Below are 19426 nucleotides of genomic sequence, written 5' to 3' on the forward strand. Positions count from 1 at the left end.
ACAAGGGAAGTGATTTCACTTAGTACAAGGAGAGCAGTGCCAACTAGATGCACTCTCTGAGATGTCCCTCTTGGGTGCTCTAGGAAACAACTTCCTATTTATACTCATTTCCTTCCACAGAAGCGAACTTGCCAAACAAAATGCATTTTGCAGTACTTTCCAGACATGAAAGAAAAAAAAATTAACATGCACTGAGGTCAAAAAACTCTGTTTCTGACCTGAAGTGGATTCCAACTCATACTGCTTCAGGTATAAGGATAAAGAATTAAAACTCATTCATAGCTATGTATTGATGCTTGTGCCAAATCATAAGAGAGTGAATAATATTAGTAATCACAATGACACCACAGTTCCAGCTGCCATCATATTCAGAGACAGACCTGACATTCCAGGGTCATTAATCTAAGAAATCAAACCACATCTAGTTTTGAATACATTTTATAAAACCAAACAAGTTAGTAATTTCCAGCCAGTAAGAATTTTCTGCCGAATTAGCATGAAAATCTGCAAAGAGGTCTGAAACATTTGATTTGACCTTAGCTTAACAAGCAAGAAGCAACTTTCTGAACACTATTTTTAATGACTTAGCCTTTATTGTAGAGCTGCTACTGAATATGATTATACTGAATACTGAGGACTCGTTCCCGTTAGAGACTGAGATTCACATTTTTTATCACAATGTATTTTGTCATTTCATAAATAAGTATCAGCTGTTTGTAACACCTACCTTTGATGCCAACTCCCCAGGTTCCTTTCTTTCTAAAAAACCAGACACTTGAGGAAGCTCATCATTCTTGAGCTCAATACTCCATATATACTGCAATGTTAGCAGTAAATTTCCATAGAAAACCATGAATGGTGAGCTGATCATGGCGTATTTCCTTCGGTCCCGGATCATCCACAATGTGCAAGACCAAATCAGTAACACAAAAGTCAACCAGCTGTGATATGTGATACTCCACGCCTTGTGGAAGGAGGAAAGAGGAAAAAATGTTTACAGATGCATTCAGGAACAACACTGATGCCTACTGCCACTTACTTACACTTAACTTATGCTTCTCTATCACCTTGGCAAGGTTTGTAAGCAGATTCATTGCTTCTCATTACACCAAACTAAAAGAGATGAAAAACAGACCAACTATTGGGCACACAAGACCATCTTGAAAAAACCAGCAGCAAAGAATCCGGAGTAGGAAGAGCAAAACATATTCAACCACTATGCCACTCAAGGCTTTTGAGAGACTTACAAAACTATGCTAACTCCATACTGTGCTAGCTTTTGTGGTATCAATTTAAAATGGAAAACTACGGTATGAACACACTGCACATACCTAACCTGAAGAACACATAGCCTGCACTAACCATCTTAGATTACCTGAAATACTCACAACTATAGAGTATTTTCTATAGTTGCATAAATCAGTTACTGAAAATTGCTCTATTAAACACTCAGGGAAAGGGATTGGGGTTTTAAGTGTTTTCTAATTAAGATTATGTTATCGATTTAGGACTAAACTCATATATATATATATATATATATCTGATACAGCTGTGGAATAACTGTCAATAATGCATTTTATATTCCTTCTCAATTTAAACAGAAAAATGTGAAACATTAAGAATATTTCAATCAGTTTAGTTCAGTCCCCTTGGAAATAACATCTTTTAAGGGTATGTGAAAAAACACCAATGTGCTACTTCTCCATCCCTGTATAAGAAAATAACTTAAACTGAGATGCTTTTGGCTATGGTATAAGTGGAACTTATATCAGATCACACTATAAATAAATTCATAAATTAATTTGGGTCACATAGACTAGGGATATAGCACTAAGAAAAAAGCTAGCAGTGTCTCAGTATTAAACTGCAAGAAAGCTCTTCAAATGTATCTTCTCCTTTGAGAGATATTAAAGGAATTAATTTAAAGAATTAAAAAGGAAAAGCAGATCATATGAAGCACGTGAGCTTAAAATACAGGAAAAAGAGGAATTGTGTCAATGTGAAAACTACTTGCTAATGTCTTGGAATGGATCAAACCCAGATGCTGCACAAGGAGTCTGCCTAATTTAGTTGAGAAATTTTTCCTGTTAAAGGATAGCAAATAAAGTCTGAAACTTTACGTAAACAAAAAGCAGCCAAGCTAATCTGTTTTACCATTTTGAATGCAAAATTGTGCTACAAAGCTTTATGGTCAATTTCATCACAGTTGAAACTTTTCCAAAACGGTAAAGCCAAAGCTTGCACCGGTAATATGGAGAGAGATCTAATCATTATGCTGAAAACTTGTGACAGCGCAGCTCAAGGTATTTGCCTCAAGCGGGCTTAAAAGCCAGGAACAACATAAGAAAGAGAATAAAGATGGTAAGTAAAACAATAGCAAAATCTTGCTTGGCATTAAGTTGTATTTTCCTTGAGAACTTTCTATGTCAATATAGGAAATTGGGCTTTATAGAGCTTTTCTTTTCAGAGAGTAACTGGATGCATGTTTCAGTCTGGAATAGGAACTATACTTTTAAAATTTACTTTATCGCTATGAAATGCTTTAATTTTCTACCCTAATTTCTGAGTGGAGCAAAAGGATGAAAAGTCTGCTTATGCAGAAGCTTAGGAATCAACAGAAAATTGAGTCCCGTTGGTTTTCTGCCAATCAACAGACAACAAAACCTGGGGCTCCCAATCCTGGAAATGTGATGCTTTAACCAAAATCCCACATATTGCCCTATCATTGGCTGGACTTGATGATCTAAGAGGTCTTTTCCAGCCTCAACAATTCTGTGATTTATAGGTCTATAACAGACCAGGATTATGCATTAATAACCTAAAACGGACCCAAAATGATTCAGATGCCATATTGATATTTTCTAACCCTGATGCAAACTCTTACTGAAAACCAATTGATGAGATTACTTTTAGGAAAACATTGAAAAGACACATTTATTTGTAAAATTAATAGATTTTCATTGCTGTTTTTTTGCCAGTACTTACCATCATAGCTATCAGAGCACAAATGTAACTTTGTTTCATGATAAACTGGAACACGGAGACTAGGGCATGTAATTTAACATTTTCTTTTTCCTCCTGAGTAGGTTCCTCTTCCTCTTCTTCCTCCTCCTCCTCCTCTTCCTCTTCCTTTTCTAAGTAGAAAAAGAAATTCTTATCTGCAATTCATGCTGGTCTGAAGGTAGCAGTTGCACTCTCTCCTGAAATGATTTCACTTGTAATCACTCTGATGGATATCTCTACAGCAAGCTTAAGATGGAAGCCAAAGAAAAATTTCATTTGAGCACAGTAAAGCAACACAAAACCTGCAATCACTGTGTTGGTTAGCAAAATATTTTGGATAGTATATGTCCAGTTTACAAAATTGCCCTTTTAAAAAAATATCAAAAATCATTGTATTATTTAACTCCAACAGGCCAAAGAACTTACCAAGACGAAAATAAATGCTAGAAGCAGTGACTCGAGATACAGAATAAGAAAAAAAATATGGAGCTAAGGGTAATTCCCAGGCAGTTCACTACCTGACATGTCATCCGAACGCTCCCACTTGTACTGTGGTGTTGAGTACATGTCTGCTTTGGCCGGGCCATTTTCTAATGGCAGCGCGGGGTGGATGGTGTGATAGTCAGCAGGGTTCCCGTTCACTGTTACCAGCAGCACCTGCCAGGACATCGGAGAGAGGCACTGCAATTTAGGGTGGCTCTTAGGAGAATGAGACTCCTATTTCTGTGCTCCCCTGCTGTTGGATCGCCAAAGCTAAAGGAGCTTAACAAATAACTGCAGTTACTTCCTCCCAAAGAAACTGATGTTAGTTAGGTCACATGCAAAAGTAGCGCGTAACAACTTCAAAAATTAATTGTTGGTAGCTTTTTATGAAAATCAATAGAATTACAATTTTGTTTTAGTGAAGTTCTTTAGAAAACAGTAAAATGCTGCTGCAACTTTAAACTTCTGTAAATATTTCTTTTAAAAAACATTTCAGGTTTACTTTCGAATTCCGAGAATGTCACATTGCATTAGGTAGCACTTCAATTTACACACAAGCAGTCTGAAAAGAAATAAAAGTGTGGATCCACAAGAAAAAGCAAAGAAGTCATCTAAGCCATAGTAAATGACTATTTGCTTGCTCTTGACCTGTCCTAGCTATGAAATTAAGTTGAAAGAAAAAACAGCATAAAGGTGGACTAAGTTAACACATCCACAGCTGGGGAAGGTTGAGGTTGACCATGTGGCTCAGTGCACAAACAGTAGCTCAGTAGCACCCATCTTCAGATACCCTGCCTTTACCAGGTTAAACTGGCTTTTTACAGTCAAGCTAGGAAAGTATCATTACATCTCCCAAGTTTAAATTAAAGCTGTAACCAAAAATTCAACCTCCTTCTTCGGCAAACTAATATGAGATTTTTAGACTTTAGTTCACATCTAACTATATCCAGTAGTTACGAAAGTAATGGTTATAGATTACTTTTAATTTTGGGTTATTACTAACGAGATCTACATTTGTTGCCACTAATAAAACCAGTCACGGCAATTATTTTTATTGATGCCACATTTATGCCATTTGGTAGTAATAATTCAACGTTCTTTCACTGTTTTACTTTTGTGCCTTACATTTCAGCCCTTGTGCTTGTTTGAATTAGGGCTCAAGCAACCACAATCATAAATACTTCTGGTATTGGCAGAAATTCACATGCAATGGGTTACTGATGGTAGTACATGTTGATTACTGGCTTTTGCTTAGGCTGTTAGAAAGGAGTGTATTTTGCCTGTTGAAACTATGCACAGGCACATGTGGACTATTACAGAATAGTATCCGGGTTCTGTTTAGTTATACTCAGCAGCTACACCAAGCATAGGCTGTACAGCACATTTAGATTTGGTTACAGCTGCTCCCAAAGCTCATGTGCATCTCCATTCCTCCGTGTATGCTGAACAGGGGAGACGTTTGTGCTTTCAGAGTCTGCTAGGGTCTACAGCAGTCAAGATGAATGGATCATTTGATGTCTGTTCAAACAAAGACTTGGGTTTTCTGTAATCTGCAAATTGAACTCATGTGTTGTCAGTCATGCTTTAAGGGCCTCAGCATTTCAACATGAATGAAAGACAAAAGTACAGCAAAGAAGCTAAACAAAGTTTAAAGATGGCTTGCATTAGAAAGCATATTCTGATATCTTATTTAAACTCAATGAAATAGCAAAGACCTTTTGCCAGCTGGTACAATGACAAGCAGATTAATTGCAAATTATAATTTTTAGGGCTAACCAGGGGCTTCTCAGTGCAATCATTAAGGAATCAAAACCCAATGTTATTTAGGTTTATCAAGGTTATAGTGTAAATGGCAGGCCAACAACAATAAATAACTTTAAAAAATGTAAGCTAAGGTTTGATCTGTATATATCAGTGTAATCTCTATTTATACACATTAAGAAGAATTACAAAATTACAAATACTGGTAGTATACTAACATCCGATGGCTTGTATTCATCTTGAGTCACTGACAGAAGCTGCAAAAAGCAATGCAAGGACAAATTATTAAAGAAGCATGGCTCAAGCATTAATAAGTCAAACTTTTCGAATACATGCATGCATATTTGCTGACTTTTGTAGATTTGTACTAGGAAATTCAGAAAGAATTCCTAAAAAGTCAGCAGAATTGTACACTATGCTCCACAAAATGATTAGTATGCCATGGCATTGAAATAAGTTTACTGCATGGTTCTTGTGAATTCTAAACAAAAACTGAGAATGTTGCACTGAAATTTTCAATACTAGGTCAAAGAATTAATCAGTATAGCATTATACTGATTAACTGCTTTCTAATGTCTTTCTAATGATCCAGCGCTTAAAAACCAAGTTTTTAAATGATCATTAGAATTACTGTAATTATAAAAATACTTCCAGTTAAGTGCTTATATTAATATAAAATGTGACACTTCATTCATTTTCCAGCTCATTTACCATTACTATTACCATGGTGTAGCTCTTTGGGTTTGAGTATAGGTGGCCCAGCAGAGTGTTTGTATATCCCAGATTTGACTGCAACTCGTCAATATCACCAGCAACGCAGCTGGTGAGGACAGGTGACAGAAAGCTGGACCTTCCTGGGAGCTTTTACACCAACAGCTTTAACTGCCCTGCTATAAATATCCAACACGAACACCAGCATCCTTGGAGGAAGATAAGCTGGCAGTCTCCCATTACCAATGACAGTGCTAATTAGTAGCTACAAGGCAGATCAGATCTTTACATCAGGATTTATCTTCCTGACAGATTTTCTAGCTGTTTTGCACAAAGATCATGGCCTCATGCCAAAAGCCTGGCCCTAAACTTCTTAAACGCAGAAGCTGAAAACTTAGAGCATGCTCTTCATTTACTTCCTTACAATGGCTCTTGGGTTTGTTTTATTAATTGTTACAAAATATATTGCTACTCTGCCGCACAGCCTTGATATTTTATCTGACTGACATAATCACATGTGAATATCTTCTTACTTGCAACCTATATACTTCTGTTTCCCTCAGTTTCTATGATAACTATGATAAAATCAACTGACTGACTCAAACATAGTTGATGCAGAGACCCTTGTCCCTCCAGCCTTACCTTTCTCTCATCAGTTGTATAGTGGCTGGCATACCACAGACTGCGCCGTCTCTCCGCTGTCATTGGAACTGGACTGCAGGCTATTTCTTTGTCATCTTCCCTGCTAACAGATTTCCCTTCGTCAGGCATCTGCTGAACAATACAAATGACAAGACTAGTTATAGTTCTCTAAATAACAATCTTACCAGAGGATTTTAAATTTTCCCCTAATTGATGTTCCGTCTCCAAAGTATGTCTTTGAAACTTCTTTTAGTGTCTAATGCAATCGATCTATGACAGATGACTTTTACTGAGATGACACTTTCAGAAATGATGACATAACTTTTCTGTAACTGCTAATCCTTCAGTGCCAACATATTTTCTGACAGTTATAAGACACCAGAATTACACAGATCTCCACATAATACTTTACTATTGTCATACCATAAACTAGTATACAGGTGTTTAACTTTCAAGGCTGTGTATTGAAAGAAATTTCACTCTTCTCATCTGCCAATATATATGCTCCACAAAACAACTGAAGAACTGGAAAGATCAAAATCTTTTGAGCATATGTATCTACTGTTAAAGCTCAACCTAGCTCACCAATTCATGCCTCAATACGTAACAAAGTAGTCAGTGCTGGTCATCAATCCAGGCTCATATAGTCTGGCTTCTGAGTCAAGTCATAAAAATGCCTCTTTGTGTGCTCATATTCACAAGTAGGCGACCAGAAAAAGCAAACATAGATTTACCAAGGGTAATCTGATCGCTTTTTATGCTGAAACAACTGACTGAGTAGATGAAGGGAAAGCTGTGGATGTCAGCTACCTTGATTTTAGCATCTTTGACACAATGTCCCACTAAAATCTTTGCTGACAAGCTGGTAAGATATGGACTTGACAGATGGCCCACAAGATGGGTGGAGAACTACTAGCTAAACTGTCTTGCTCAAGGTAGAGTAATGGAGGCTCAAAGTCAAAATGCTAATCAGTCATGAGTGGAGATCCTTGGGGACTGGCAGGAGGTCTGGTACTATTCAGTATCTTCAAAACTATCTGGATGGAATTGCACCCACACAAATTTTGTGAATAACACTGAACTGGGAGATGAGATAAATGGGCCAGAAGGAAGAGCCACCATACAAAGATAGGCTAGAGAAGGGCCAACAAAGAATGCATAACGTTTAAAAAAAACCAAGTCCTGCATCTGGAATAAACCCACAGAACAGTAAAGGCTGTGTGGGAAGCAGCTCTGTGGAACAGGCTCAGGGTGTGCTGGTGCACAGCAAGCTGAACACGAGCCAGCAGTGAACTCTGGCAGCAATAAAGGCAAACATGTCCTGGACTGCATCAGCAAGAGCACTGCCAGCAGATCAAGGGATGTGATTGTTCCACTGTACCTGGCAAGTGTCAGGCTATACCTGCAATTCAGTTCTGGCATCCCCCAGTTCAAGAAAGGCACAGAAAATCTGGAGATGGTCCATCAGAAAATTGCCAAGATGATTAGAGGGCTGGAGAAGGTGAAGGATACAGGTATTACTTTTTGTTTTCAGTCTTCCAATACTGAAACTGTAGTTTTAGAGAAGGCAAATGTACTCTTCTCACAGGTAGGCATAGTTACAGGATAAGAGACTAAGGGCATAATTTGTTTCAGGGAAAGGCCTTCTAAATATATAAAAAGTTATATATTTCACCGTGAAAACAATTAAACACTGGCAATAGCTGCCTTTGCTGAGAACATTGAAGAATTGGCCCCAGACAACCTAATCTGAGGTCCTACTCTCACAAGAAGTTGCATGCGATGATTTCCAGAGGTTCCTTCCAATCTGGGCTGTTCTATCTCTCTGCGATTGTCTATGACCCACGTTCTCTACTTTTTTTTCTGTGGCAGGAACTAAATTGAGGAGGATTGCTAACACACAGGTCCTAACTTCATCTTAATTCCATGGCCCAGCAGAGATAGGAGCCTTTCAGATAGACTTAACATGGATGTTATAGCACAGTGACAAGTGGGAGACCTATGTACAGGTACAGAAGTGATACTAGGTCCTCTTCGGCCTCCTCCAGACCTCTTCCTGCACTATGCCGCTTTTTCTTGAAATCCTGAACCTCTCCCTTGAACCTCTGAGCTGTCACAAAGAAGCAAAACCTTATTGTTGATACCAGTGAGAGGAGGAAGCTCAACCATGTGGTGCTAGAGGGAGGAAGGGTGCTCTGGAGCCAGTGGACTGCATGTGAAAGCTGTGAGCATCTCCAGCATGGTGCTGCTCAGCAGGACTCACTGGCTCACTGGGTTATCAACAGCAAGAAGTTACCACTACTGAAGTTAGTCCACTCTCTGCCTTTGCCCAATTTCTCATTTTGAATCTTAGACTCTGACCCTACTTTTGTTTTCATTAGTATTTGCCCTATCTACCTCCTTAGCTTTCCGGTTTCTCCTCTCCTCCCAAGATTTCATGTGGTTTTTAGATTTTTGGCTCTGATGGAAATAATAAGTACTCAGAATTTCAGAGGAAGGGATGCAAGAGCATAAAGTGAATATTATGGAATAATAAAAGCAGTGGCTCTTCCATTCTGCCATCCATTAATGCCTGGATGCTTATCTCAGAAGTAGTAGGAATGGTGAGGACTGAAAGGTAGACACACCTATGCTTTGAAGTACTGCCTTAAAAAACCTGTTTTCCTACATAAACAAATGCTGTACTACTAAATATACATACACGTGATTCTAATAAGAAATGAAAAATGCTTGAGTTGGGTTCTACACTGCTGTTGAAGTTAGGAAAACTCAGCAAACTTTGAATTACTAAAGTCAAAGAATTACTAAAACTCTACTTCCCTCCCCATCACAACCTCCACTGGTATCAGTTGTTTAGAATATTGAGCCAAATTCTCATTTGTACATCTGTAAGGTCTTGTTTCATAAAATCACTCCAATTCAGGAAAGCACACAAGTGCTTGTGCAACCTGGAACCTGGGGCAAGGTCTTACTGACTTCAGTAGGACTTCCATGGAGGTTCAGGAACTTTGCTGAGCTACAGCCAAAATACAGACAACATATCAGCTTTAGTAATGTACAAACTACAAAACAACTGGTCAAGTCAAGTAACTCATATTTTATTTCAACTTGAACAGTCCGTTTGTAAGGAGTTAAAATTTTTCACTTGCCTATTTTGTCCTCTCTACTTAGCAGATACTATTTCTGGTTCAAATGAAGTTTTACTAAGTTGACTCTTGGTTTGCAGCAGAAATATCCATCTGCCCTGGTACTTGCTGTTTTATTTAAACTCCACCTACTGCCAACAAAGAGATATCTCATGCTTTTTGTCTGAATTTGAGGTGTTTCAAAGATAAGGTCCCAAATTATGCTTTTAATGGGAACTAGCCTGTGGTGAGTGTTTTCATTGCTTATGCAAAGCAGCTGATGCAATGGAGTAAGAATAAATCAGGATGCTGGGCAGAGGTCTACAAAGCTACCCATGGGAACTGGACATCCAAACACGCTAGCTGGTTTTGAAACTCTCTCCATTCCAATCCTAACAGTATGGCCTTTTTTTTTTTTTAAAAAAAATCTTTACTTAAATAAACAATGGTTATTAATTTAGTTGTACCTCAGAGGCAACAGTAGCACATTTCACATATGACTGTGCATTTATATTTGATCGTGAAAGGGCATTCCTAGCCAAACTGTAAGATGAAATAAACTGATTCTGTGCTTAAAATACTTGTTATTGCCATCTAAAACTTTAATATAAACGTGGACTATACAGAACTATTTATCAACAGCGTTTAGTTTGGCACCAGAGGGACAAAACAATACCAAAAGATCTAAGAGACAATGATTTTAGTAACATATTTTTAGCCTAAGAGACTACAGAGGATGGTGGGAAATCTGTTTTCTTTCTCAGAAGAAAATGCAGCACTACTCATATGACTACAACTTTAAAGAGTCCTTGGACTTGTCTAATTCTAGTTCTTCCACTACCTGGGCAACTCTCAAATGCCTCTTAATTCAACGAGTTCTAAAATTTCTATAAGAGAACTCTACATTAAAATGCTGTAACTCAGTTGACTTCTTTACTATTCCTTACCACTCACTGGACAGAATGAATGGGCCCTATTCATATACTCAGTACTAGCAGCTACAACTGTGAGCTGAAATCTCCAGAGACAGATTGCCTCTTCTTACATGCAGAGGTAGAATTTCATAAGACTCAATGTTAGAACAGATCAGGACCCAAAAGAGTAGGCATAAGGAAAGCAAAACTTCCACTGACTGCCAAGGGTGTTTTGCCTCAGTAAGATCCACACAGAATCCCACACAGAGATCATACACTGAAATCTCACGCGTGCCATGCTATGACACACTGCGGCGCACGCACAAAGACTTCACCCTGAAACTCCAGATACGTAAAATTCAGCTGCAGCATTCAGAGATATTCTGAAAAGCATCTGTCTCAGAGACAACTCCTGCTTCAATCCAGCGGGAACCTTGTCCACAGGAGGATCCCAAGATGAAATTCACACAAGAAGGACAAAACAGCAGGTCTCTGTGTCTTACTCCATTTTTAGAATCTGCTATGCCAGTGTTATAATTAGCTTATGTACATCTTTTTAGACTGCATAAATATTTTCTTACGCGTAATCTATCAGACACATTATGTACAAAACAGGTTTTGTTCAAGAGATTCTTCGAACAAAATTTCTAAGAAGAGAGAGTGTACCTGACAGCAATGTGCAGAGAAAGATTAATTACTGATCTATGGCACCACTAAAGACAAAACAAAATGCACACAGACACACACACAAAAAGCTATAAGGAGCAAGTGTGTAAAATATGGTAAATTTCGCAAATCTCAGCATCTCTTTCTAAGGAAAAATACATCTCTACATCCTGTGCATCAAAAATAACCATTAATGCATGAGTATTGTGTTCTGCACAATATTCTCTTTTTAAGTGTCCATTTACCTGCAGTGGAAAGAAACATTCCCCTGGCTTCTGGAATTCCCACAAGAGTGCCAAGACTTATGCAGCCATGGGTCTGAGAGATATCAACTTTTCTTAAATTAATCTCTTTTAATACTTAGTCTCTCTAGCTCAATTGCTTGGAAAGCATCTCTAATTGGACTTGTTTCTAGTTCCAAGAGACTGATTTTAATGTCTTATGGGAATATCCATCTCAGACAACACAAGTAGTCTAAAATAAAGAAGTGCAGGGGAGTCCAATACAGTTCGTCTTCTCTAGTCCTTGGAGCAACTTTCAGAATTAACTCTATTGTGAGACAGGCAGGCTCATTTCTCTCCACTGCAAAAGCCCAGCAACTAACTTGGACCCAACACCAAACTTTAAGATGGTGAAAGTTGGATGGAAACAACTTGGGTAGTGGAAACGAATTCCCAGAGATGTTGAGATCACACAGCTTCCACTAACTGCATTTCACATGTGGTTACTCCTCTGTGAGTTGTTCTCATGATTTTACTGCACAGTTTGTGAGATGTGAAGTTTTAGTTACTGCTCCAATGCTAAAATCACATTATTATCTGGAAATCTCAGCTTTCACTTAAGAAAAGAAAAGAAAAAACTAAGTTTCCAGCTGCCCTAGCTGAAAAAGACCCCCACCAAAACCCCCTCAAACCCTAAAAGAACACAATGCTGGATGGCACAGGACCACAGCCTTCTGACTTTAGAAAAGCCAATCTTAACATTTCTGGAAACTAAAGACATGATTTTTAATAACTCAAGCTGACAGTTCTGGCATCATTCAACTTCTACTATGAAGCCCAATATACGTGAACTCCAAGTATCAGGCATCTCAATTCAGAGGTGATGTATTTTATCTGCCTTTTTAAAGGTTAAACTGTTACATTATCCACTATATGAAGAAAAATCCTTAAAGTAAGAAAATCTTCAACATTTTCACTTGCTACTACAAGCTCCACTAATTCACAGCTTAGTCATAAGCATTTTCTTTGTGGTTTACAGCACTGCTAAATCTGAACTCTGAAACTCACGTCAAGCCTCAGAGGATCAGGAGATTAAAATAAATAATGTTTAGGATTGTCCTTTTTGTACTTCCAGTTTCTAAGCTTTTAAGATACCTTTAGGTTCTTGTATTCCCTTTTCCCTCTGAAACCAAAAGTAAAAACTGAACTTTTGTCTCCTTTTTCTCTTGCACTTGCTGTCTATTCCCCTTAACTTTCCTGAATGTTTGCACCTCTATTAGCAAGTAAATGCACTGGCCAGTGTCACAGTCATTAGTGCTAAAAAAAGAGAAGGAAGTTACCCTTACAATGGGCTCTTGTAGCCAGAGACGGATAAGAGTTGCGAGGGTGTAGTACATCACCAGCAGTAAGACTGGATTAGCGTGGTGATACCAATGCAACTCTTGATTTTTGATGATCATCCAAGTGCTTGAGCAGTTCGTCTGCGTAAGAGAAGTGACGCCGAACAATCTGTGAATATAAAAAAAACCCAAACCAAGTTAGAGAATAAACATCACGTCTTACAATATTTAAATTATTTTTTCTGGGGGTAATTTTTGCTTACCTATAATACCAATTGCTCTGTTCAGAAATAGCATGTGTCACTATTTAAAATGGCAGTGAATATTTTCATTCCACGTATTTAGTGAAAAGGAATGGATTTTGCACTTGGTTTTCAACACAAAAAATAGGAGCATAATATAATTACATCTACCATGTCCAATGTGAAAACTTTAAATGACCTGCACCCTGTAGGCCCAGAGCTACAGAAAAACGGGAGAAAAAAATCTGGAAAAAAAATCATTTGGCAAATCACATCAACATGACATTTCAGAGTGATTTAGGGAACTGACATACAACACCATTCCACTCACTCCGCCAGGACATAGCTGTAAAGTACATCTCCTTGGCACATCGAACGGTGTACTGATTTTTTATTTTTTAAAAATGCTATTACTATTAATAAATTGCCATCTAATTATGCAAACTCTTATACAGAGCTCCACTAATCTCACAGCTGTTGTGAACAGATAAGGAAAACATTCAGAAAGGCAACTGTTCTGGACAATCGAATCATTGATTAAAAAAAAAGAAAAAAAAGAAGTAAAATTAATTTGATAATTAGCATTAATGTAGTTGCACTATTAATATCAATGACATGAGATATTTGACTATTTCTGGAAAAAAATGAGATCTCATAATATTTCTGTGAAGGAAGAAACTTACTCTGGAAAAGTCTCTTAAGAATAAATGAATAAAAAATCCCACAAGACTTCAAGATAAAAGTTAGATGCTTTGTAGATGTGTTAGATGCTCAAACAAAACTAATGGGAATTCATAATTAATCTGACTCTTTCCTTGTAAAATATTTTGCAGAGTTCCAATGCTAGGGCATGCAGCTACCAGTGGCAAATGTCAGTATTCACTATATACAGTTTTGTTCTATGGACAAAGCTTCTACAAGGTGCATGAGAGTTTTCAATTTTTACAAGAAACAGATTTGTTTATAAAAGACATTAAAGGAGAACTATTTCTTGATATAACAAAAAAATCCCAAACTATTGTTACTCTGAAAGAGTAAACCAAATACACTTTTTTAAAAAGTTGTTCTGCTAGGAGACTTAATCGTAAATAGTAAATGTCTAAAAGATTACTTCTTCCTTTACCTAGTAAGATCCAACATGAAAGAGTGAATGAATACAAAGAATAAGTATGATATTCAACAGGGATGTGCTGCCTGAAATCTGCCCTTTGGATGCTGTAAAGTGAAAAGAATATAAAAAAGTAGAAGTTATACATTTTCATTCACTGGGGGTTTGTGGCATGGGTATAATACTATTCACTGCCAGAACTAGAGCTCTATAGCATTTTATTAAACAATTTATCAGTGCGCACTTTTCATTCTGATTGTCAACACAAGCCAAAGGCTATAAACTTTAAGACTTCTCAGAGCTTTTGGGTGGATCCATGGTTGGAAAAGAAAAAAGGAAAAAAATATCTTGCATACAAAATAAACTGTCATAACTTAAGGGAGCTGACTGAGCTGTGTTTGGAATTGACCCAGATTCAGACTTCCATAGCATCCAAGCACATTTGGGGCTGGTGTTACGGTTTGGCTCCATCTGACTGAAATTCACGCTGGATTGTATTCTGTTCATATTTCTATCAGCATAGGGGAACAGCTTGTTTTGTCTGCTTTCCTCTCTGCCAACTGACTTATAATTTTTGCCCCTCAACGATCAGGGTTGTTGAGTTCTCATTAGTTTCATCTTCTGCCTCTGCTTATCCATACATCTCTCCTTCTTTGGTTCATGTTACGCTTTTCTATGTAAATTCAGTACAAATCACTCTATTTCTGTTTAATAAACATATCAGAATCAGATTGGAATCCAATTCTTAATGAAGCTAACAAGCCTTTCCATTGACAGTGAGTAATGAGTATTTCCTACAGAAATGAGGGAAAGTTCCTGAAGGTCCTTGGACCTTTCTGCCATGCAGACATGATCTTCGTATCACATATTCCATTCCTATATTATCTTTTATAACGCACCATAACTAAAGCCTCAAAAATGTGTTTTAGTCTTATCTCCACTAAAAAATAACATTCTACATAATCCTACGTGTTAGGAAATTGCATTATGTTTTAATTAATTTCTCATTCTCTTAGTTTCATTTGCTTGCTTCAAATTATCCACACATTACACTACTGGACTTAATTCCGCTCCCTTCTGGTCTTGCATTCACTAAGTACACGGTAAGTGACAATGCACCTCTTCCCTCTTAGTTGCCACCTGACCAGCAACGTATTTATTTAACCCATTTCTTTTTGTCTCATAATTCATGAATTTAGAGAAACTGCTTCTCATTTCTGAATTCTCCTTGGTTTTTGAGACTTGTTAGTCACAAAAGTACTCAAATAACTTTCCCTATCTATCAAATTCAAAATACACTGTCATCTTGGGAACACTCATTCTGTCTGTTCTGGCCTAGAACAAGTTGCTACTCATTCAATATTCATCCTTCATCATTATCTCCAGTGAAAACTGCTGTTGCTGAACATTTTTCAGAGACAATAGAGCTATATTCTCTTATTCAAAGCCTTTAAATACACAGGAATGACTGCCATAAAACGTATAAGCATTTACAGCAAGCAACATATGTTAGAGCATTACTCAGTTCTGCATGCTTCATTCCACAAAGACCTTCATTCAGTATTGATCATGATCAGCTATATTTGTGCCCAATGCTGATCTTAGTGTGACTTAGCCAACACACACATACACAGTCACTAAAGTCAGAATGAGTCCTAAGTTGGCGAAACAGATGCCAAACAAGACAAGTATCCATGCCTGGGTACAGAAGATAAACAGAACAAGTACCAAAAGACCATTTACTACTGGAAATACTTTGCTTTTCAAAAGACTGTATGTAACATCAAAAACCACTGGAGGTTTGCAAGATGTAATAGATTAATCTTTCTACTCTTGCAAAGAAGCAGGAATTGTGTTTTTCAAAGTCCCCGTTAGTATTTTGAAAAATGCATTTCATAAAAAAAAAAAGTAGAGCAGAAATCATTTGGAAAATTTTAGAAGTCATAAAGGGCCAAGAGGAACTTGATTGTCTGATTGAGGAATGCTCTGAAATAACACAGTGAAAAACAGTTTTAAAATAAAGGTGGTATGTTTTTGTCCAGCTCCTACTCTATAAGCTTGTTTTCCCAGCAAAGCTTCCTACTGAATCTGTGAATAATTTTTCTGACAGATGCACTTTCATCTTCTGTGACTCTGACAAAGCTCTAAGCTGTGACCATAAGTTCTATTACTGCATAATGTGCATCACTAAAACTTCTCCAGCATGTATTATTTAATTATTACATTAATAGAGTATAAGAACTGGTATCAGTAATTAGTCATGGTATTAAATATGAACAAAAATGGTTACATAAACAAAAAAACAAATATATGTCTCATATACAGAATTATCAAACACAGAAACCACAGATCTGCTAGGTCTGTGAATTTTGCCACCAGTAAAAATGATCAGAAAACTTTTCTTTGTAAAAATGTATTTGTCAGTTCAGATCCTGCATGCACTGATGTTTTAGGAGTTGAATTCAGACCAGGATTTGCTTCATAATTTCCAAGGCCAGGAAGTAATAACCCTGACTTCCTGCACAATGTAAGACACACAATAATTCTTGTATTGAACAAACAACCTGTGGTTGAATTACAGTTTATAGTTTACAAAGGCATCCAATCTTGATTTCAACTGATAGCAAATCTTCTCTACCACATTTAGTTTCTACAACAGTTTTGCCTAGATGAGATTTCCAGTTGCTCCATCTTCCTACGAATCTGTGCATGACTTTACATACTACTTTCCACTACACAACAGAGCAGGAGTCATTTCCCTGTATCTTCTCTGAGCTCACACAAGGTTTACAGTTTGAATAAAAAGTCTGCATCAAGCCACTTCAGGAGCTGTATTTCCTGATTTAGTATTTATAATTATAAGATTTTTTTTGCTGAGGCCACTATATATTGGGTGGTTATTCATAACAATGGCACTGTGCTGGGTTGGACTTGAAGAATCCATCTTTAAAGAATTTCTGACTTTGTGTTGGATTTTATGAACCATCTAAATCTGTATTTCATCTGGATATCTTCTCTTGCATATTTATTTCACTCTCCTCACACAGAAGGAGAGTGGAATGGTGCCTGCAAATCTGGGGTCGGAGAATGGAATATCAAGATTGACTGACATTTGAATAGTTGAGCCCTAAAACAGAGATGCTAAAAGTGGCCAAACAATAAAAGAAAAGGGAAGAGAAATACAAGAGTAGGAGAAGAGTAGAGGAGAGAGCAAGAAAAGAAACAGTAGAGAGGCATTCAACAACAGCAAATCCCCAGAAATGAGGGGAAAAAGCAGCCTTTGTGGGGAGGGTGGTGGTGGTTGTGGTAGAAATCTTCATTTTCTGGGGGAAAGAAAGCTGACATACAGGAAGAAAAGGTAAAACCTCATGTTTCACAGGCCAAGCCCGGAAGACAGAGATTCATGAAGAGAAGTACTTGAAATACTGAAAGAACTATGCTCCAAACTCCAAGCACTGCTTGAATCACAGAATGTCAGGGGTTGGAAGGAACCTCAAAAGATCATCTAGTCCAGCCCCCCTGCCAGAGCAGGATCACCTACAGTAGATCACACAAGAACACGTCCAGGCAGGTTTTGAATGTGTCCAGAGAAGGAGACTCCACAACCTCCCTGGGCAGCCTATTCCAGTGCTCTGTCACCCTAACAGTGAAACCTTTTTAACAAACACTGACTTAAAGAAGGCACACAGTTTTGTCAAATCTGAAGACATCACGGGGAGAAGAGCAGGGAAGGAGTGGAAGGAATTAAAAAATTAATTATCATACAGAAAATATTCCTACACAGCTCCCTGCAAAAGTCAGGAGTCCCCTGTTCACACAAGTCATCCTGTTGAGTTTTCTGTACTTGCATGGCAGAACTACACACAAATTATGATCCATAAAATTATATCTGTAAAGTCTCTTCCAAGGGAATCCTGTGAGCCATCCTACTGCTCCCAGTATATCATTTGGCTGTATGCTCCAAGAAATTTATGCTGTTGGAAAGGACTCAGCCAGCCCTGTGGTACCTCCAGGCACATCCCTGCCTTCCAAAAGGCTGTTCCCTCTCTAGGCTACAGGCTGGGGAGTCAGACCACATTGGGGCAACTGCTCCAGAGCATGCTGTAGTGACACAACATTTTTACAGAAATAGCAGAACACAGAGAGGTGGGAAAGCTGGCTGAAATGCATTAAGCGTCCCAAAGATTTAAGGTTAAGATGAGTAGGAGGCATTCGGTTTCACATGGCTTTTTTAAGGGACAAAAAGAATGAATGGGAAAATTTGCCTTTGTCTTTCCAAATTATATTATTTACAACATTCCACAGGGAAGGAGCTGATCCTTCATAACGTCTCCCCAGCTCAGCAGGACAACTGTGTAGGGAGGTACTCCAGACACAAACCTCAGTCCACAGAAGGACTAAAGTTATTAAAGTTACTCATTTCGGAAAGATACGAGCTTTAAAAAGCATTGCAAGTATTTTTAGCACTCAAAAGCACTAGGACCCTGCTTTGGTTCAGACTTGGCTAAGTGGAACTCTGACATATTAACAATAACACAAGAATTTGATTGTTTGAGTTGAGAAGTATTATGATAAATTTCAGTTTAACAGTTAATAGCTTTTTGAAAATATCTGAAAACATAGACTAAGTCTATAAGTGTTCTCCTTCAGAGTGTTGCTATCACAATGCTGTAATACAGGCATACACATAGTGAATACAGGCTTGGTGGGTAAGTAGAACATTCTAACTTTTGCTTTAATGCCATTATATTTCTATAGCTCTTTAGCAGATGTCTATATACATTTTTTTTCTACCAAGTCTTGGTTTCCATAGCATTTATTGGATCAAAGCTTTCCTGGCAATGAAAAAACCAGCCCTGGTATATCTCCCAACCTTCTTCTGAATATCAGCGACTTTTCTTTTAAAGGAAAACTAATTTCAAGTGTACATCTATTGCATGAGAAAGCTCGTGAAAAAAATGAGTAATTTAAAACTCTGCACTAATATCACCCATATAACGAGGACAAAGAGAAATCATGAGCCATTAATCCAGGAAGCTATAGAGGAGAAAAGATAGCTTTAAGGGCTGTGAATTATATAAAAGCTTGCAAAGATTGCAAATACAACACAAATCTTAATTCAGGGAGGACAAAACAACCATATAAGCAGCCACAATAAAATCACTTTGCTCTCAAGTGAATTAACAACTTTAGAAAAGGATGCTAAATAG

At 37.7% G+C, this 19426-nt stretch overlaps 1 protein-coding gene across 1 annotated transcript in view; it reads right to left on the reverse strand.

Moving 5' to 3' along the window:
• LOC104269786 (piezo-type mechanosensitive ion channel component 2-like) overlaps positions 1-19426 on the reverse strand; it is a gene marked incomplete at both ends in the record, with an annotated part of 60122 nt that overhangs the window by 24926 nt on the left and 15770 nt on the right. The window contains 6 exon segments of the mRNA XM_009872068.1: positions 728-964; positions 2986-3134; positions 3522-3660; positions 5466-5504; positions 6601-6729; positions 12873-13035. Coding sequence (XP_009870370.1) covers positions 728-964; positions 2986-3134; positions 3522-3660; positions 5466-5504; positions 6601-6729; positions 12873-13035 — 856 coding nt within the window.

Source organism: Apaloderma vittatum, unplaced genomic scaffold (assembly GCF_000703405.1).
Source record: "Apaloderma vittatum isolate BGI_N311 unplaced genomic scaffold, ASM70340v1 scaffold9980, whole genome shotgun sequence".
In the NCBI taxonomy this organism is placed as follows: domain Eukaryota; kingdom Metazoa; phylum Chordata; class Aves; order Trogoniformes; family Trogonidae; genus Apaloderma; species Apaloderma vittatum.